The sequence below is a fragment of the Salvelinus fontinalis genome, chromosome 3, assembly GCF_029448725.1.
Source record: "Salvelinus fontinalis isolate EN_2023a chromosome 3, ASM2944872v1, whole genome shotgun sequence".
Taxonomy (NCBI): domain Eukaryota; kingdom Metazoa; phylum Chordata; class Actinopteri; order Salmoniformes; family Salmonidae; genus Salvelinus; species Salvelinus fontinalis.
In genome coordinates, this window is record NC_074667.1 from 59,446,030 (window position 1) to 59,462,026 (window position 15,997).

At 43.1% G+C, this 15,997-nt stretch overlaps 2 protein-coding genes across 4 annotated transcripts; one reads left to right on the forward strand and one right to left on the reverse strand.

Annotated features, from left to right (window-relative positions):
* Positions 1-350: 350 nt before the first annotated feature.
* LOC129851228 (thymidine kinase, cytosolic-like) lies at positions 351-4,077 on the reverse strand. Its single transcript, XM_055917634.1, has 8 exons — positions 3,913-4,077; positions 3,720-3,751; positions 3,230-3,317; positions 3,003-3,028; positions 2,359-2,452; positions 1,819-1,908; positions 1,467-1,586; positions 351-1,032 (listed from the first exon to the last, which is right to left on the reverse strand). The coding sequence occupies exons 1-8, from the start codon at positions 3,976-3,978 to the stop codon at positions 847-849; spliced, it is 702 nt and encodes a 233-aa protein (XP_055773609.1). The 5' UTR covers positions 3,979-4,077; the 3' UTR covers positions 351-846.
* On the forward strand, positions 2,802-15,624 carry LOC129851227 (kynurenine formamidase-like). 3 transcript variants are annotated; one of them, XM_055917630.1, is made up of 11 exons: positions 2,802-2,900; positions 5,533-5,623; positions 5,961-6,065; positions 7,838-7,886; positions 9,064-9,149; positions 9,407-9,479; positions 9,769-9,866; positions 10,079-10,157; positions 12,721-12,856; positions 13,163-13,270; positions 13,592-15,624. In XM_055917630.1, the coding sequence occupies exons 1-11, from the start codon at positions 2,817-2,819 to the stop codon at positions 13,619-13,621; spliced, it is 939 nt and encodes a 312-aa protein (XP_055773605.1). In that variant the 5' UTR covers positions 2,802-2,816; the 3' UTR covers positions 13,622-15,624. The 3 variants fall into 3 exon arrangements, with proteins under 3 accessions (XP_055773605.1, XP_055773607.1, XP_055773606.1); XM_055917632.1 differs by lacking the exon at positions 2,802-2,900 and adding an exon at positions 4,353-4,437; XM_055917631.1 differs by lacking the exon at positions 2,802-2,900 and adding an exon at positions 4,475-4,809.
* The last annotated feature ends 373 nt before the right edge of the window (positions 15,625-15,997 follow it).

Genomic DNA, 15,997 nt, shown 5'->3' on the forward strand with positions numbered 1-15,997 from the left:
GTTCCTATACGCACAAAAAGCTTCTCTCAAATGTTGTGCACATGTGTTTACATCCCTATTAGTGAGCATTTCTCCATTGCCAAGATAATCCATCCACCTGACAGGTGTGGCATATCAAGAAGCTGATTCAACATTACACAGGTGCACCTTGTGCTGGGGATAATAAAAGGCCACGAAAAGGTGCAGTTGTCACAACACAATGCCAGATGTCTAAGGTTGAGGGAGCGTGCAATTAGCATGATGTAGTGGCACAACTGAGCAACAACAAAAAATGACCTTGAACACTGACAGTTATGGGTTCGACTTAACATTTTGCAAAATCCGGAAAATGACTGAACACAAACCATAAATGAACATTTAAAAAATATATTTATTTGTATTAAAGGAGGCAAATCAGACCAGAACTACAAAAAGTAACAGTTGAATATTAAGTTGTGTACACTAGACTCATTGCATGGCAGTATGTATGTTTTAGCAGGTGTATCCAAGTCTTAAAAAACATGATATGTACTAATTTGGTCAATGTTTTAGAAATATTTACATCGAAGTATATGAAGCCCTATAAAATGACAGTTATTACACAGATACCATACCGTTCAGTGGGTTTATGGAGCTTCATTTATTGTCCCCACTCATTCCAAGTGCAAAACTTAAAGGGATGGTTCATTACTCCAATTAGAAAATGAAGTCAACAATTATCCCTTTTAACTCATCTCCAGTCAAATTACCACACCTAAAATTTAAAGGGATTGTTCACCATCTCATTCAAAAGTTCCAATTCAAGTCAACTTCCCCTTTAAAGTCATGTGAGTGAACTATCCTTTAAGAATAGTCTACTGGTAATGATCAGACTTGCAGGGTGGCGAAGGGTTTCCGTGGCGATGTAGTGTTGTCAAGCAGTTTCACTGTCATCACATGCGGTGGCGTCTCGTCCCTGTGGGGGGCGCTATTCTCCTTCACCACATCCATCAGGCCACCGTAACACTTCCTGCACCGCGCATGGTACATATCGGCTCCACCAATCACCTCCACCTGGGGGCGGGGCACAGACAAGAAACAGGAAGTGAGGTCATGTCCAAATACAGGCACAGTCCTAAAATCAACCTCCTAACCCTTACTCCTTCGGGCAGATGCGAAAGGATCGGACGGGTAATAAATGGTGAAATGGGACACAGTGATAATTGTGATTCCTGCAGGGACTTTTCATTCCTAACTGGTTGACTAATAAAACAGGGATGATAGAGAGATCAAGAGGGGGTTTCAGAAAGGGGGAGAAGCAGGTAGACCAGGACAGTGAATGTCAAGAGAAATTGGTTGTGACGTCAAAGAAGATATCAAAAACCACCAGTCTCATTTCACTCCCAGAAGTTCAAGGGAATACAACCTTTGAGTCGGGAAGGCATGTGATGTTTCTACTGTATGATCCCTCCTCAGCTCTAATATAAATCATGCTCCCTCTCCCTCACCTCTTTCTCTGCCCCCAGTCTCTTGGTGTATGCTGCCTCCTTGTAACACTGCATACAGACAGCGTTCAGCTTCACAACGCTCTCAGCCAGGGGAACCAGGTTCAGGATGTTTCCAAAGGGCTGCAGACAGACAGGACAGAGAGTTCGGTCAGATAGTACATTTCTCTGGCTAGTGTACTGTCTGTACAGACACCATTCATACGCAGTTAATCATTCAAATTACACTGACAAACTCTACATGTCAAATATTCTATTACCTGAGACAACTGTTACCGATGACGACACGATTACGATGCTAGACAACCAGGAGGCAGGCAGCAAACCTTGGATCTAACTCATCATCCATGCCTACCTTTCTCTGGAAGGTTCCATCCAGGGCCGCTACGATTATAGTCTTCCCCATGTTGGCCATCTCCTCACAGAACTCCACCGTGTCTGGGAACTGACAAACACACAAAAACAAGAAGAATGTGGCATGGATTCATAAGCATACGGGTATAACAGTTAGGACATGGTTGGTTATCATTGGTAATGTAGCATAGGTCAGTGATCTCCTCAAAGATGTTTCACCATTCTGTTGTAGCCCTGAACTAGATCACGTGATTCAACTAGTCACGGGCTTGATGATTAGTTGACCAGTTGAATCAGGTGTGCTCGCTCTGGAATAGTTTAAATACGTGGAGCGTCTGGGGGAGACGTTAGAAAAAAGGTGGGCCTAGGTCATAATAACACTAAGGAATATGGTGCTGATGACTCCATGTGCTTAACAGATGAATATCAATGGCAGGTTATTCAGCTGTAGAGGACATACAGGTAATGATCTAGTGAGGAACAAAGAGGATCACTCTGTTGGACACAGTGAGAGGGTAACAGACTAATGTACTATACTTACAAACTGTCCTTCGTCGATTCCGATGACGCAAGCCTGCAGAGCTAGAGAACGCACGTCACTCAGGCAGTTGGCTGGTACAGCTTCCATTGTGTTTCTGGTGTTTGTGTAGAAATAAATAAATAAATAAACACACACACACACACACACACACACACACACACACATATATATATATATATATAAAGAGACCATCCTACTAAATACATTAGTGATGCTGCAATTCTGTACATTTTGCCATGGGGCGGAGAGAAATGTTGAAAGTTTTTAATATATCTGAGTGAGACTGACTAACAAAATCAATCGCCCCGGCTGGTAATTCGACCATGAAAACAAGTTTAAATAGCTGGCCCCTAAACCAATTTAGCAATCTAAAAAATGTTAGCTGACATGGGCTATTTGACTGTCTGTCAGTGAGTGACGCAACAAGAGAAACTGCTTATGCACCGCCACATTTCAAAATGGCACCTTGTGTATTCTACTATTCAAACTCGCAAAAGCAGAGGGAAACAACTGTTGTCCTGGGTGGCAACAATGAGAATCAGGTGAATCAGGGTAATAATTAGTTCATGGGGGTGCGGTTAAATGTAATGTTATCTATACAAATCAGGAGATAATGTATTTGACATAAACCAGAGTGTTCTTACTTGTCATGCGTGGCCATGCCCTTCTCGGAGTAGCGCACAGGTGTCAAACTCATTCCACGGAGGGCCGAGTGTCTGCGGGTTTTCGCTCCACCCTTGTACTTGATTGATGAATTAACATCACTAATTAGTTAGGAACTCCCCACACCTGGTTGTCTAGGGCTTTATTGAAAGGAAAGACCAAAAACCTGCAGACACAAGGCCCTCCGTGGAATGAGTTTGACACCCCTGGAGTAGCGTGTATCTTTGGCATATTTGACCACCAAACAGTTGTACTGAGCGATCTGGAAACGACGCACTCGCCTGATCAACTCAGTGCTGTTAATAAGAAAATAGATTTCAGTCAGTTATAGAAAAAAAATGTATCACAAACTAGTAATACAGCTATGAAGCGCTCTCTCAAACACTGCCGTGGAGTAGATGGTTACAGTTTATAGGATAAATGCAAAGTTAAAGATCCTATTCAATTACTAATATGTTCTAATTAGTAATACTATGTAAAGTACACACTACAGTAGCTTGTTGCGAGCTAGTGCTTGAGATGCTGATTACAGTACACCGTGTACTAATGCACTGTTACATTTGGCGGGCTACAATTCTAACGAGCTGTTATTGTCGTGCCATCAAGTTACGGTGGTTCACTGACTGTGTTGGTACAAAATCTTAGCGGTTGTCGTTAACAAATAAACAGCTGATTATGAAGAATTAGCCAACTGAAACCTTTTGCCTGAGAACATTGGGCCAAAGATGACCTGCAAACAAATGAGAGACAATGAGTTTGATGTGTACGATCGACATAGACATAAACGTACAGTCAGTGCATTGCATATGATTGAGTTATTTGTTTTGTTTTAAGAGGATTATAAAAAGGTTTAGGGTAACGCATTTGTCTCAAAAAAAATTGTGACCGTACCTGGATCTGTCCTATTGCTTTCCGTGGGGAATTTGGCATGATTCTTGGAATATTCAAACACTCCATTAAGTTAACCGTATGTTTCACAATATTCCTAATAATTATGAAAAATAACTCTGCACTCTTCGGAGAGGCTGAAAAGACTACGAATATCCCGCCGCGACGGTTCCTGTAAATGCTTGATCAGGGTCACTGAACGAACCAATCAGCTCACAGAATAATCACGTGACAAACGCGTCAGTAGGTCAAATGTTCGTTCTTCTGGCGGGAGACTTTGTTAATTATACTCATTACAAAGTTGTACTTTCATTTAGCTTGGACATAACTCATTTGTAATTGTACGGAGCTCCATAGTATTTAACATGTATCTAGACAATTCCTGATAATACTCTGAAGGCACTACTGTAGTAGGCCTAGGCTAGCAATGAGTGCGTTCTGTGTTACGGTGTTGCATGTATTGTCAGTTTACTTAGTGAAACCCTTTTTACTCCACCCAACACAGGATGTCACGTTCTCCAGCACAAGGTACAGTACACCGTGTACTAATACACTGTTACATTGGCCGGGCTGCAATTCTAACGAGCTGTTATTGTTGTGCCATCAAGTTACGGTGGTTCACTGTCTGTGTTGGTACAAAATCTTAGCGGTTGTCGTTAACAAATAAACAGCTGTTTATGTAGAATTAGGCAACTGAAACCGTTTGCCTGAGAACATTGGGACACCCCGCAGACACTCGTCCCGCAGACCCGTTGGACCCACTGTCCTCGATGGTCGTTTTTCCCCCTGCTTATCTTGTGTCCAATTCCAAAGGTTCTCTGTGTTGTGCCTATCGGAGTCTATCTGCTGTTGTTACATTCAAGAGCAACAATGTCACGTTGGAAGGATATGAATAAGGATGTAAGTGCTGTTAAGATGATGTACGTTTTGTGTCTGTTCATACAGTAGACATTGTACTGTAAATATGTACCCGGTGCAGCTGTAGCTCTGCGCTGTGTGTGATTGAGACTAAAGACGCGGACCTCGGATATCAGGTTGTTTTAATAGTTCTCTCTCCTGCATCCAAAAGAAAATACACAACATTTGTAGAGCACAAATATGTGCGTGTCTCGTAAGTACGCGCTCTCCTATTCCCCAGGAGGCAGGCATGCTTAATAACAAATCAACATGCTATATTAACATATGAGCCTGGTGTTATTCAATTTTTTGTATTCCATTTTTAAAATTGAACCTTTATATAACAAAGTATTTTAACAACTGTTCGAAATATATAATAATGTCTGCAAGTAGCCTAGTTCCTCTTTTTCATAACCTACTCTCTTAATTTCTAAACTTTGCCTATCCATTTGCCATTATTACTATAAAATAAAGCACCGTTTCTCATATCTAAATATCGATTATAAATACTTCAGTTCACTGTTGAAACAACAAAAGTATAAACAAAAACCTGTATGTTGACTTCTGATATTAATCAAAAGTTCCGAATGTCTACCGACTGAGGACGCTGTTGGACTGCGCCCTCTCTGTCTGCCTGATCTTTATGCGCTAATGTTCCGACTCCAACCGGCTGGTACGTATGGCCGCCCCGATTCACAACACACTTCTGTGTGGTTGTTTTGACAGGAGCTAGAGAGGCAGTTTTCGCCCAGCCAGTGGTCGCCCAGAATGTCGGCAGACGACGTTATCAAATCCCACGTGACGGCGCTCAAAGAAGGTCTGTCGATGTTTGATTAACTAGCCGATAAAGTTGATTATTGACAAGAGTGTGGGTTCAGGGAAGAGCAATAGCCAACTGATTGCTATAGGGATCTTTAGACTAGCCGTGACATATGGGTGGTGCCCGCAGTCCGAATAATGAAATGAATGATTGGAAAGTAACCAACTGTATTTCGTTGGTTTGACTTATATTGTTGTTGTGCCCCGTATGTTTAACACGTATTTCTGTATCCGTAGGTTACACTACAGTTTAGTCAAAATATATTTTTGCAAAGTAAACAAAGGGGTGTGTCTCTGTATATTTAACCGTGTGCATGTTTTTGGTGCGTGTGCAGGTACGGAGCGTGCCCGTGCCCTGGCCCAGACCCTCCTCAACGTTCCCTATGGAGAAGGAGAGGGGGAGAAACTAGACGTCTATGTTCCCACCACCACTTCTCTAGGTGTGTGTGGTATAGCCTGTTTGTCAACAACACACCCTCCCTGATATTGTCTTCAACTAGAAGAGGACGATAGAATAACAGGATAATCAAGTGACACACATATAAACGCAACATGCAACAATTTCAAAGATTTTGCCGAGTTACAGTTAATATAAGGAAATCAGTCAATTGAAATAAATTCATTAGGCCCTAATCTATGGATTTCACATGACTGGGCAGGGGCACAGCCACGGGTGGGCCTGGAAATCAGAATGAGTTTTCCTCCACAATATGGCTTTATTACAGGCAGAAATACTCCTCAGCCCCCCCCCCCCCCCCCCCCCCCCCCCCCCATCACCACAGACAGCTCTCCGGCATCACCACAAACGGCCCTCAGGCATCTCCACAGACAGCCCTCAGGCATCTCCACAGACAGCCCTCAGGCATCTCCACAGACAGCCCTACAGGCATCACCACAGACAGCCCTCAGGCATCACCACAGACAGCCCTCAGGCATCACCACAGACAGCCCTCAGGCATCACCACAGACAGCCCTCAGGCATCTCCACAGACAGCCCTCAGGCATCACCACAGACAGCCCTCAGGCATCACCACAGACAGCCCTCAGGCATCTCCACAGACAGCCCTCAGGCATCACCACAGACAGCCCTCAGGCATCACCACAGACAGCCCTCAGGCATCACCACAGACAGCCCTCAGGCATCACCACAGACAGCCCTCAGGCATCATCCCTGTGATCCCAGCTACTGAGACACACACCTTCATTCTTTATCTCGTGGTGAAATGAAATAACAGAAGGGTTTCACTGAAAACATGAAAACTGAATTATTTTCCGTCACTGATTATTTAAGATATTACATCACAATAGTGTTAAAAGGAAGCATAAACCAAAACTCCAGATTCAATTTCCTGATCTAACACTAGTGTACTGCAGCTACAGTATGTTGTTGAGACCAAAGGGGGTGTACTGTTGTGTAGTGTTGTACTGTAGTTCAGTAGTGTAGTACTGTGGTGTAATACTGTCGTTCAGAAGTATAGTACTGTAGTGTACAGTGGTGTAATACTGTAGTTCAGTACTGTAGTGTAGTCGTGTACATTACTACTGTTGTGTAATACTGTAGTTCAGTACTGTAGTGTAGTCGTGTACATTACTACTGTTGTGTAGTAGTGCAGTACTGTAGTGTACATTACTACTGTTGTGTAGTACTGTAGTGTACATTACTACTGTTGTGTAGTGCAGTATGGCAGCAGCACATTACTGACAGCTGTGACAGATTTCTAATGACTTAAAGGGAATACGGTATGCCCTTATCAAGGGGAAAACCCAGCTTTCACAACACATTACATGACACACAGGTGTGGAGGCAACATGGAACTGGAGAAACAAGGCTTTTCCACAGTAGAAACTGCACACAGACACAGATCCTCACAGACACAGGCAGTGCCCTGGGTTAGACAGCTCATATGCATCTGGCCATGGATGTTCTAAGTGGGTGTTTGTGGGGGAGGGTGTGAAGGTTTGTGGAATGACGGAAAAAATGGCACAAATCGTCATTCTGTTACCAAACTTAGCATATCCACTGTTCTTCAAGTAAATTCGTTTTTTTGGTCAATTTTCAGTGGAAATGGTTCAAAGTAGTTATTGTGTTGTATGGGGCTGTTTAACTTTGTTTTTTGTTTGACATACATTTTAAAGTAAAGAAATCTTGAGTGTCCGCATCATTCTGTTACTGTGTAATTGCCCATAACCAATGTTTTCTTTCCTCTTATAGATGTCCCACTGGTGATCTACCTCCATGGAGGCTACTGGCAGTTCCTTAGGTATCTATCTAATCTATCTATCTAATCTATCTATCTATCTAATCATCTATCTATCTATCTATCTGGCATTTGTCTCTCTGGTCATGGCTGTGATATTGGGGAATTAATAACCATTCTACATATTCTATTTCGCTCGGCTTTTCTCATTTGGGAAAAAGTCCATCCTCTCTCCTCCGTCCTCGCTCCTCCGTCCTCTCTCCTCCATGACCCGGAAACCGATAAGTGGTGGAGGAGAGTCAGTTTGTCAGTAGGTGAAATGGTGTCCTCCCCTCCTCGATAGCCACCTTTCATCGAGGACAGTCATGTGTATCCTACAGAGTCCTTCATGGAGGAGGTTTGATATGTGCCACACCTCCTTTGAAGCAGTTGTTTTCTCAAAGGAGAACAGCGGGTAGAGAACAGCGGGTAGAGAACAGCGGGTAGAGAACAGCGGGTAGAGAACAGCGGGTAGAGAACAGCGGGTAGAGAACAGCGGGTAGAGAACAGCGGGTAGAGAACAGCGGATAGAGAACAGCGGGTAGAGAACAGCGGGTAGAGAACAGCGGGTAGAGAACAGCGGGTAGAGAACAGGAACAGCAGGTAGAGAACAGCAGGTAGAGAACAGGAACAGCAGATAGAGAACAGCAGGTAGAGAACAGGAACAGCAGGTAGAGAACAGCAGGTAGAGAACAGGAACAGCAGGTAGAGAACAGCAGGTAGAGAACAGGAACAGCAGGTAGAGAACAGCAGGTAGAGAACAGGAACAGCAGGTAGAGAACAGCAGGTAGGGAACAGCGGGTAGGGAACAGCGGGTAGAGAACAGCAGGTAGGGAACAGCGGGTAGGGAACAGCGGGTAGAGAATAGCGGGTGGGGAACAGCGGATAGAGAACAGCAGATGGAAAACAGCAGATGGAGAACAGCAGATGGAAAACAGCAGATGGAGAACAGCAGGCAAAACATTTGAAAAAGATCATGCATATCCATTTATATATAGAATGTTTTGCAAAATGTGTTTTGTCACTTTACACACATATTTTGGGATTTTCACCCGTGTAAATGTAATTTGCCTGATGCCGCGTGTGTGGAGAGGAGTCTAATTTCATACAAGCGCATTTTTCACCACGCGGACGCAGGAGAGAGGATGCAGGAGTTGAGCAAATCCATTTGAGAAAAGGCCTATATGTTTCTTCTTCCTAGTAAGGAGGAGTCCGGGTTTATGGCCGTCCCATTGGTCCATAAGGGCGTCGTGGTGGTCGCCGTGGGTTACGACATAGCTCCCAAAGGTACCGTTGGTGTGTCCCTGGTTTGTGATGTCATAGCAACATAGGAGACATTATGAATGCGTCCCAAATGTCTCCCTGTTTATCTATAGCGTACTACTTCTGTAGACTGCAGCTGGGGTCTTCAGAGCACAGCAGCCTGTTGGTCGAGAGCAGCTTCAGCCCTACGGGCCCTGGTCTAAAGTTGTGCACTCCATCTGTCCCTCGTTTGTTCCTATTTTTTTCTTACTTTCCTCCTCTTCCCCCTGTTTCCCATCCAGGGAACATGGACGTGATGGTGTCTCAGGTGCGGAGGAGTGTGGTGTCCGTCATTCAACAGTATTCACACATTAGGTGCGCCCTCTTCATCAGTCTCAATCTCAGATCTGTACCTACTAAAGGCAGTTTTAATGATATAGACGCACGTTTTAAATCAACTTCCATTGCCCTCCAAGAGTGGTTGAATATAATCTTTACTATCTGACTAAAGGAGAAAGTAACAAATATGTCATGATTTGATGATATGAATGTCTAGGCTAGGGGTTGGTTTCTGACTGTCAATTCTCTCTGTCTCTCTCTCTCTGTGTCTCTCTCTGTGTCTCTCTCTGTGTCTCTCTCTCTGTGTCTCTCTCTGTCTCTCTAGTGGTCTGTACCTGTGTGGCCACTCTGCGGGGGCCCACCTGGCTGCTATGATCCTCTCTACAGACTGGTCTCACTACAGTGTGACCCCTCAGATCAAAGGTGAGAGGTTAGAGGTCAGGAGATAGCGGGTTGTCAGCAGAGACGTGAGCTCAGTAATCTTTCTCCATAATCACAGAAAGACCTGCTTTTTTATTTTGAATGATTGACAATCTTCTCTCCCTCCTATCTCCTTACCCATACATTCTCTCTCTCTCTCGCTCTCTCTTTCTCTCGCTCTCTCGCTCTCTCTCTCGCTCTCTTCTCTCTCTCAGGTGCGTTCCTGGTCAGTGGTATATATGACCTCCTGCCCATCCTGTCCACCTATGTCAACGAGCCTCTGAAGATGACAGAGTACGTACCACACACCCCCACACCCATCCACCCTTGAAGATGCACCACTGAATACTCTACCTCAGGTATTCCCAAACTGGGGTACGCGCAATGCTGTCGGGGGTACACCAAATAAAAATGTGATTCACATAAAAAAAAAAATATATATATCATTTAATTAATTTTTTCTCACATTTTCAAATTGTATAGTAATATTTTCCAACGGGGCTATACATTTGGGTGAGTTTTTTTTCTCTGGCCTGAGTAGCCTTGTTTCACTGCCAAAAATAAAATTAAAACATCTAGTGTTCAGCGAAATAACAACACAATGTCAAATACTTAACATCACATTAACAATCACATTAACCGTTTCTCTCTCGCGGGAAACCTTCACTCTTGCGCAGACATTTAGAAACTAAACATGACAATTTGAAAAATAGGCCACAGGAGTTTTTTGAGCGAAAATAAAGATGACTTTCGGGGAGTAAGACATGTATAAAAGCAACAGATACCATTAATAAGAAGGGGCTAGAAGCGTCTTATATGGTGAGCTACCGAGTGGCTAGACAGGCAAGCCCCATACTATTGTGGAGGACTTAATTCTTCCTGCGCCGCGGATATGGCTGGGACAATGCTGGGGGAAAAGGCCCAAAAAACTATACAGACAATGTCTTCGTCAAACACTGTTTCACAATGCAACAGTGACATGGCAGGAGCTGTTTTGAAACAATTACTGCTTCGCATACAAGCCAGTGAATTATATGCGTTACAGCTGGATGAGTCAACAGGGCCTGGCATAGCTTCTGGTTTATGTCTGTTACGTTTATGGGGGGTCAATTAAGGAAGACATCCTCTTCTGGAAACCAGGACAACGTGAGGATATTTTTGAAGTACTGGACAGGTTTGTGACATCAAATGGACTTTGATGGTCAAGATGTGTTGGTATCTGTACTGATTGCGCAAAGGCCATGACAGGGAGACATAGTGGAGTGGTAACACGCGTGCAAGCAGTTGCTCCCGACGACCACTTGGGCACACTGCAGCATCCACCGAGGCTCTTGCTGCCAAGGGAATGCCTGACAGCTTGAAAGACGTTTTGGACACTACAGTGAAAATGGTTAACTTTGTTAAAGCAAGGCCACTGAACTCTCGTGTATTTTCTGCATTATGCAATGATATGGGTAGCAACCATGTAACACTTTTCCAACATACACAAGTGCGCTGGTTATCAAGGGGCAAAGTATTGACATGTTTTTTTTTAAATTGAGAGACGAACTTAAATTTTTCTTTACTGATCATATTTTTCACTTGTCTGACCGCTTGCATAATTAAGAGTTTCTCACAAGACTAGTCTGGGTGATTTTTTTTTTTCTCGCCTGAATGATCTGAATCTAGGATTACAGCGACGCTCTGCAACTATATTCAATGTGTGGGACAAAATTGAGGCTATGATTAAGAAGTTGGAGCTCTTCTCTGTCTGCATTAACAAGGACAACACACAGGTCTTTCCATCATTGTATGATTTGTTTGTGTGCAAATGAATTCAAGCTTATGGACAATGTCATGTGATATAGCGAGTGAGCTGGGTGCACAATTACGCAGGTACTTTCCCGAAACGGACGACACAAACAACAGGATTCGTTATCCCTTTCATGCCCTGCCTCCAGTCCACTTACCGATATCTGAACAAGAGAGCCTCATTGGAATTGCAACAAGCGGTTCTGTGAAAATTGAATTTAATCAGAATCCACTGCCAGGTTTTTGGATAGGGCTGAGCGCAGAGTTTCTTGCATTGGCAAATCACGCTGTTAAGACACTGATGCCTTATGCAACCACGTACCTATGTGAGAGTGGATTCTCCGCCCTCACTAGCATGAAAACTAAATACAGGCACAGACTGTGTGGTAAATGATATAAGACTGAGACTTTCTCCAATACAACCCATCATTGCAGAGGTATGTGTATCCTTTCAAGCACATCCTTCTCATTAACCTGTGGTGAGTTATTCACAATTTTTGATGAACAAATAAGGTTTTATATGTAAAATGTTTAAATAAAGAGCAAAATGATTGATTATAATTATTTGTGCCCTGGTCCTATAAGAGCTCTTTGTCATTTCCCATGAGCCGGGTTGTGACAAACTCAGGCTCACTCTTATGTTTAATAAATGTATCGTATAGTGTGTGTGTGGAGGCTTACAATGATGACAAAAAACAACATTTGAGAGTGCGCTGACCCTGGTGCTAGAGGGGGTACAGCTGGAGGTTGAATGTTTGAAGGGGTACGGGACTATAAAAAGTTTGGGAACCACTGCTCTACCTTATCTACTAATGGTCATCTAAGGTCAGTGAGTAATGCTGTTTATCAATGGCCAAATTATTTGTGTGTGTTTGGCATTGTGTATGTGAGAGTGAAGAAGGTTAAATTAATCCTATATTTAGAGAGAGAGATGTAGTCTGTATGTTTGCTCTGTGGGTGTCCAGTAGCAGTCAGTGCCAGTCAGAGCCATCACCAGAAGCTCCCCACTCTCTCTCGCCTCTTTTTTTCCCTCTTTCTCTGTCTCACTCTCTCTGTCTCTTCACAGAGAGGTGGCTCTGAGGAACAGTCCTAGTCAGTTGGTTCCGCAGCTCAAACTCTCCTCCTCCGACTGTGACATCGTGGTTGCCGTGGCGCAGAACGACTCGCCAGAGTTCCGGAAGCAGTCGGAGGACTACTACAAAGTCAGTACAGACTGAGCACACAGAAGTAGAACACAGTATCAGAGCTGATGAATAGAATGTGTCTGAGTTCCATGGATGGAAAAACAGACATTGTCTGGGACACATTGGAATATATCTAGATTGTTCTTGTTGCAAGATTTCAGAAAGTGACAAAACAATTCACCTTTATAACAGCTGAACCCTTATATTTTTGGAAGAGTTTTAGGGCCTAGAAAACTACTATCTTTCTGTCCCTTTTTTTTCTCCCTCCTTTGCTCTCCCTCTCTTCCCGTCCTCTCTCCCTCCTCTCCTCCTTCCCTCTTGCAGGCTCTGGAGTCAACAGAAGGACTGAAGGTAACATTGGAGGACGTTCCAAACACAGATCACTTCAACATCATCGAGCAGCTAGTTGACGGAGACTACCACCTCACTCAGGTAGGTACCCCCATCCCTTCCTCTTTCTCCCTCTTCCTCCTTATATATCCCTTCCTTTTTCTTCTCCTTCTCTCGCTCGCTCGCCCCTCCCTACCTCCTCCCTCCCTATCTCTTTCCAAGTCACAGTCAACCTTTGAGGAAAATAAAAAGTGTATTAGCTAGACAGTGTTATTTCCTCCAGACCTTAGTGTGGGGTGCTTTTTGGGAGTCACTCTCCTTGAGCTAATGATCATTACTCATCATGAGTATCAGTCTGTCTCAGAGGTTAAGATGCACTTGTCCTTTGTGACCTTTGTCTTTATCTACCTCCTCCTTGTACAGCTGCTGTTAAAGATGATGGGGAAGAGCTAAAGAGATACAGGGACACCGGCCAATCAATGAAGAGATACAGGGACACTGGCCAATCATTGAAGAGATACAGGGACACCAGACAATCATTGAAGAGATACAGGGACACTGTATTAATTTACATATCAACCACAAACACCTCTGTTCTGATGGCTATTGGCTAAACAAGGTGGTTAGATAAGAGGTATTATGTTTTGTGTTACAGAACCTCCGGGATGAAGATTCCCTTAGTTACATTTCTTGGATCAGTTTTGATTCCTCTTAACTTGTTTTTTAAACCCAAAATCCCCTCCCCACGCGGTCTTACAGTAACAACCAGATGAAACTAAGGGTGAATCCCAAATGGCACCCTATTCCCTATATATAACGCTCCGGTCAAAAGTAGTGCACTATACAGGGAACATGGCACCATTTAGGATGCACCCTATCTCACACTACACTATGGATTTGTCCCAAATGGCACCCTATTCCCTATATAGTGCAGTACTTTTGACTAGAGCCCTATGGGTACCTATGGGCCCTGGTTAAATGTAGTGCACTATAGAGGGAATAGGGTGCCCATTTAGGATGTAACCTCTTCACTCTGTTACTGCTATAACAACTGGTTTGCGGTCAGCTCTTATGAATCTTTTAAGGAAATGGTCAAACTGATCCTGGACCAGCCAAAGTTTGATAACATAATATGCATCCCAAATTGTATCCTTATATAGTTCACTAGTTTTAACCAGGTCTATTTCACTAGGTAGGGTATAGGGTGCCATTTGGGACTGACACATAGCCTGCCAGGATAAAGTAGCAACACTTGTTTCCAGAGCGAGTGAGATAGCTAATCAGTTAACCAATCACTATGCACAAATGAATATTGTCTTCATTGCAATTTTGCCAATGCCAGTCGATTTCATTGCTTGTTTTAGTGGCACAGTGTAGTTGATAACGCGGCGACAGGGGCACTTTTTTGTTTCTTTGTATTGTGACATCACTTCCTGTGTTTGTTTCTAAACCTCTCTGAACCATAGAAATAGTCCACCCATTATGGCGTCGTTGACTTGAATAAGGAGGCCTGTTCTCTGAACCATATTGACTGGGAATCTTTCCCCACTACTTTATTCCCCTGTCATTAGAATCAGGGTTCTCTGAACCATATTGACTGGGAATCTTTCCTCACTACTTTATTCCCCTGTCATTAGAACCAGGGTTCTCTGAACCATATTGACTGGGAATCTTTCCCCACTACTTTATTCCCCTGTCATTAGAACCAGGGTTCTCTGAACCATATTGACTTGGGAATCTTTCCCCACTACTTTATTCCCCTGTCATTAGAACCAGGGTTCTCTGAACCATATTGACTGGGAATCTTTCCCCACTATGTTGTTCACCTGTTATTATAACTTTATTCCCCTGTCATTAGAACCAGGGTTCAAATTATACATTGGTTCTTGGGGGTGCATGAACGATGAGGGTGTTGAGTCTGGCCTATCCCCCCCCCCCCCCTGTAATTCAAACCCTGGTTATTTTCTAAAGGACATGAACAGGGTCTGAACTTCTCGTGTTGATTAAGTACATGACATGAATTGAAATCAGTATGACGAAAGGTGAATGTTGGCATTCAATAGGGTACGTCTCGAATGGTGAAAAGTAGTGCATTATATGAGGGAAAAGGTTGCCATTTTGGACATATGTCAATGTTTACCTAAATAATTGTCAGATGTGTCTTACACATGGAATTAATTGTAACATTTACCCCAAAATAACCTTTTGACACTTGAATTTGTCTCTCACAATCTAGAACTAAGGAATACTGTATTTTGTTTATTATTCTACCCTAATATGAAATTGTCAATCTAGATTTGCACACTAAAATGTAATAATTGTTTTATGTGGGTCATTATGCTTCTTTGTCTATTAGCCTAAATGCTTGTTTACATTATTGTTTACATGACATGACTAGTAATAATGTTGGTGGGAGAATTATGTAAAATATCACAATAAATGTGTATGTCATATAAGTGTGCCAATTCTGTCAAATATTTCTTTTTGAGAAAATAATGGTGAGTTTCAGAGATGGGACTGTCAGGGAAAACTGTGGTTGCAAGGGAAGGAGTCTAGGCTTTTCATAACCATCATATGAAACGTTATAAATAGGATCATTGTTTTTGGGGAACATAAGGGATATTGTGTTCGACCAGCCTTCTGACACCGATTCATCAGAGAAAATCGCGCTCTAGAAACAACGCGTTGTTCTAGAACGTTATTTTAATTCTACCATAGCAGCAGTTCTATTCGTTTCGCTCGGAGTTTTTAGGAAAATATTATTTATCTCTGAGTCTGAACTGTACTGTACCCACTTGTATGGACTGTACAGGTTACCCGAGAAGGTCA

What these genes read in the sequence shown, in the direction of transcription:
- LOC129851227 (XM_055917630.1), top strand. Translation starts at nt 2,817, where the DNA reads ATGGCACCTTGTGTATTCTACTATTCAAACTCGCAAAAGCAGAGGGAA. An exon ending in GGCTACTGGCAGTTCCTTAG is followed by an intron (nt 7,887 to 9,063) that starts GTATCTATCTAA and finishes TCTTCTTCCTAG; the next exon opens with TAAGGAGGAGTCCGGGTTTA. An exon ending in GAGCCTCTGAAGATGACAGA is followed by an intron (nt 10,158 to 12,720) that starts GTACGTACCACA and finishes GTCTCTTCACAG; the next exon opens with AGAGGTGGCTCTGAGGAACA.
- LOC129851228 (XM_055917634.1), bottom strand. Translation starts at nt 3,978, where the DNA reads ATGGAGTGTTTGAATATTCCAAGAATCATGCCAAATTCCCCACGGAAA. An exon ending in GAATCGACGAAGGACAGTTT is followed by an intron (nt 1,909 to 2,358) that starts GTAAGTATAGTA and finishes TGTGTTTGTCAG; the next exon opens with TTCCCAGACACGGTGGAGTT. An exon ending in ATGGAACCTTCCAGAGAAAG is followed by an intron (nt 1,587 to 1,818) that starts GTAGGCATGGAT and finishes GTCTGTCTGCAG; the next exon opens with CCCTTTGGAAACATCCTGAA.